This window comes from Ceratina calcarata, unplaced genomic scaffold (genome assembly GCF_001652005.2).
Source record: "Ceratina calcarata isolate Rehan_Ccalc_2016 unplaced genomic scaffold, ASM165200v1 scaffold516, whole genome shotgun sequence".
NCBI lineage: Eukaryota > Metazoa > Arthropoda > Insecta > Hymenoptera > Apidae > Ceratina > Ceratina calcarata.
The window spans coordinates 20,066-24,550 of NW_017176191.1; the positions used below are offsets into that span (position 1 = coordinate 20,066).

General features: G+C 31.9%; 1 protein-coding gene across 1 annotated transcript; it reads left to right on the top strand.

Annotated features, from left to right (window-relative positions):
* Positions 1-2,443: 2,443 nt before the first annotated feature.
* LOC108628309 (protein maelstrom-like) lies at positions 2,444-3,967 on the top strand. Its single transcript, XM_018030136.2, has one exon. The coding sequence runs from the start codon at positions 2,527-2,529 to the stop codon at positions 3,601-3,603; it is 1,077 nt and encodes a 358-aa protein (XP_017885625.1). The 5' UTR covers positions 2,444-2,526; the 3' UTR covers positions 3,604-3,967.
* The last annotated feature ends 518 nt before the right edge of the window (positions 3,968-4,485 follow it).

A 4,485-nucleotide genomic window follows, 5' to 3' on the forward strand; every position in this document is an offset into this window, starting at 1 on the left:
ACCTATCATAATAATAGCGATTAATGATTTAAATAATCTCAGAGTAATGTCTATGATAATTAATTGAATACTAACGTCTGAACAGTAAAATTGACAGATAATAAGAACAGTGCAATCGTTTCCGTACCTAAATTTTTCTAAAGAAGAAACATCAGATTATTAGAAGACGAACAGGAACAGGTAATTATACACAACAGGATTATACAAAACAGGATATAAGAGTACGAGTAACAATTTGTGTTCGGAATTGTAAAATTCAAGTAGATCGCAATTTAAACCCAATTGAGCAACTACGTCGCAAAGTTACTTCAACCGTGTAACGGGAAGTAAAAATTGTTTAATTTGCGTTTTATTTGCTTTTGTCTCTTTAATTTCGATTAATTAACGACATTTTTACCGCTTAGGGCCCCCACTGGCCTTAATCCGTCGCTGGTTTTTCTGAGTATTCAGATGGATTAAGGAGGTTCAGGGGTATCATCGGGTGGCGTGAGGGACGCGGGGAGGTGCCTATCCTTTAACATAGGACAGCAGCAGGGATGACAACTTAAAATAAATTATTGTATACGATCCGAAAACAATATTTTACATAAAAAAATTATGTAAAAGACGTTTACAATGTTATAGATAATGTTTTTAAACATGTGTACGCAATATGATGACTTTCTTTTAATAAATTTTCTAAATTGGAAAAGTGAAAGAAAATCGAACAAATTTGGCAACAGCACATAGATATATTTGTACGTTGGTACTGACTGATGGTCTCGCACACTCAAGTTCGTTAGGTTACGCACACACGGACAAGTGTCTTCGTGAGTCGTGCTGTTGCCACATCTCTTACTAAGCCGTCCATGATTTGAAATGCAGTAGTCCGTGATGCTAAATTATTGTTAATTACACTGCAAATTGAACGGTAACGTACCTTGATAAAAATATTAAACGATTCCTGTTTATTTTTTCTATCAATATATATTAATAAGTTTCGATTCTCTACGTATTTTCAACTTGATTTTCTATTCTGAACAGTCAGAATATTTGTATCCCATAAGGAACCGTGTAAAATAAGCAAATTTCAAAAGCGTTTTTCTCAAATATAATTTGGACAAAAAATTCGAAAAAAATATTTTGGTTTTGTTATGCAATAAGGAAACATATTCTTAAATTTCATGCTGATCTCTACGTTTTTATAAAACCCCCGAACCTCCTTAACTTATTCAACTATGTGCACAAAAGATTCTTAAAAAATTGAAATTGGTAGAAATCGTAAGGAAAAATGTGAAGGTAACGTTTTTCAACTTTTTATCTCGGCTTGTAATGAAAATTTTTGACCATTTATAGGAGAATAGTATATGCTGAAAATTTCATTCGAATTGGTTACCATTGTTATGAGCTAGAATTAAATAAATAAGTTGTATAAATCTACGTGTTTCAGTGTCTGTCGCTTCGTTCAGTATCGATGAGTTTCATAAAATTTTCAATAAATTAGTGTGTGTGCAGTTTTGCTCTTAACTTTAAATTGCAAATTGATATGCTAGTTTACACAAAATTAATGTTCCAATTTTCTTTATTTGATTTTGTTATAGTATGATCTGAAAAAATTCTCAAATATTACTTGTACTAAATATTACATTAATACTCATACTTTTCTGAATATTATATTGAAAACTTATATTTTTTATCATTTTCTGGACACTGTAATTGCTAACAATGTATACAATACAAATTGTGAATTAATATATAAATAATTGCATTAAATAAAAAGATTATACATATCAATATATTATCAAAAATGCAAAATCGCTTATTTTTCCAACATTCTCAGCATACTTTAAAAATATAGCAACGCTGCTTATAAATGCATCTAATCTAATTTAAATGTTTGTCTGTGATATGTAGACATGAATAACCTCTAAAATTGTACGATAATTTAGAATGGATTAAAAAATCATTAATTATTATTTGTTAACTGTCTTATATTTTTTTTGTGTACCGTCTTTAGAAAGTATCTATGAATGCGATGTTGCCAAATCAACCAGAATACATATAATAGCAAAATCAAATATATTCAAGCTTTTATTCACTTATGTACAGAAAATAAATCTTCGCCATAAGATTACTGGAAGTTAATTTAAAATTCAATACTGAATTTAATATATATTATTCACGTACAATAAATATTATACTCGAAAAGAATTTGATTTATATACATTAAATTGAATTCGGAGTCTTAAAAAAACCAACTCCATGTGTAGTACTATCATTATAAGATAAACATATAGGTTAAAGTACTGAGAAGTTCGGTAAGTAATTTAAATAATTTACATAATATAATTTACATTATACACTATAATTTCGCATTTTAATGATACTGTGGATCTTCAATTATAGTTAGTGCTACAGAAGAGAAGCTAGCAAACTAGTACAGTCACGTGCATTTAAACGTGCACTTCGATTCTGTTTTATCGTCGAATCATCAAGAATAGTATTGAAGAACAAGATCAGTCTCGTTCGATTTGGTATATAAAAAGTATGTCGACAAAGAGCAAGGCAAAGAATGCTTACTATTTCTTCATGCGTGACTGGAGAGCTGAACAAAATACTCCACATAGAAGTTTCGAAGAAATTGCTGCAGATCCCAGATGTAACGAAGAATGGAAAAACCTTCCATCGATACGCAGAGACCAATACGAAGCTCTCGCAAAAGAGAACAAAATTCTGTGTCAAAGAAGTTTAAGCAAAAACTCTGCGTCCAGGAAAAATTTGAGGGAAATAGAGGAACAAGAAAAACGAGAGGAAGAGTTTCGACATAATATGTTGCAGTATGTATCCTCTGTTGTATCGATGGGACTAAAACATGACAATTTGGAAACGCTGAAATTCCTATTTATACACGTGAACTGGTTTTATATAAAGAGTATAGGAATGAACAAGTACGAGTACGGCCCTGCTGAATTTGCAGTCGCAGAGTTCAGTCTGAAGAATGGAATACAGAACGTGTACCATGAAATATTGAATATAACAATACCATTAGGATGGATGAGGGAGGCGATTGAAACTAGTAAAGAGACGCACCAAATACCTGTAAATTTTTCAGAAGGAGAAAGTGACTTCTGTCTCATGTATACGAAGTTGGTTAAGCTTTTAGAATCCTACAAGACCGAAAACAAATTTCCTCCTCTATTCACTGTAGAGAGTACGACGAATGCTGTCAACTCATTGCTACTCATGATGACTGAAGCTGCTAATCGATCTATTGATGAGTTTCAAGTTTATTCATTGGAAACATTGTTCGCAGAATTGCGAAATGTCATTGTGAGAAAGACAGAAGGCCAAAGTATTCCGCTTGTCATAGCTGAAATTGAATTCGGAAAAGACATATTTAACTTCACCCCTGGCGCTGGATGTTATTTTCACAAATTACTGGACAACGGGTCCCAGTATTGCAGCAAATCCGTAGTTACGCGATGGGGATATACTATATGCGACTATTGCTGCATACACATGAATATAGACATGGTCGAAGGTGTCCATTATCCGAATTCACGAGTAGATCATCAACAGTGGAATGACAATGGTATTGACGAAGTAAGTGCTCGTATGGAGTAACTGAGCACTGAGCACAGTAAGCAGAAAAATGTTCTTGAAATGGACGAATATTTCGAAAGCATAAAGTTAAAGTATCTGAACTAACACATGCAGAAGAGCTATGCGAGTAATGTAAACCGTTGGAAATAATTAGCATAGCAAATTTGGGGAAAGCAATAGTTCGACCTCATACTTTGTGTATTTATTATGTCAGCTGGCAAAAACGAAACCGATCTCTCAGATATCGATAGGAAATGTTCACCCGTTGAATGAAGTCAAATTTTCGTTGATAGGAAGAAGAATTGGGATTACAAAGGTAATGAAAGAAATGTAATCTTTAGGAAAGGGACGCACTTGTTAAATATAAAGCTTTTAACAAATTAAAAAGGAGTATATAACTATGCTTGTTTCATATAAACTTCAAAATTATTTGGAGTCACTATTTGTTAATGTTTTACATACTTACGTACAATATGTAAGTAACAAACCTTCTATATGAATAAACTATGATTTCCTACTTTGACATAAATTAGAGTGTAAACTATTTTTATTTTATCTGTGTTCTCATTTATATTATTAATAAAACTTATTTTGGTGTATCAACGAGAATATAAATGTTCACCACCATAAATAACATATTAAAATCGAAAAGTAGCACAAGAAGAAGCATGGAATAAACACAAGATATTTGATTTATTGCTATATGAGAACAATCTACACCTACGTGACGCTAATGTAGTTTCAAATGTCGTGATAATAGATGGCAATGATAATATTCATATTAATCATAACGCAGATTGAATAGCATTATTAGTTACACATTTATGGAAAAATTAGACAGTCACCCAAGCCATCTTGATGAAATAATTAAGACGTGAATCATATGTTACTTCGTGGTTAAGA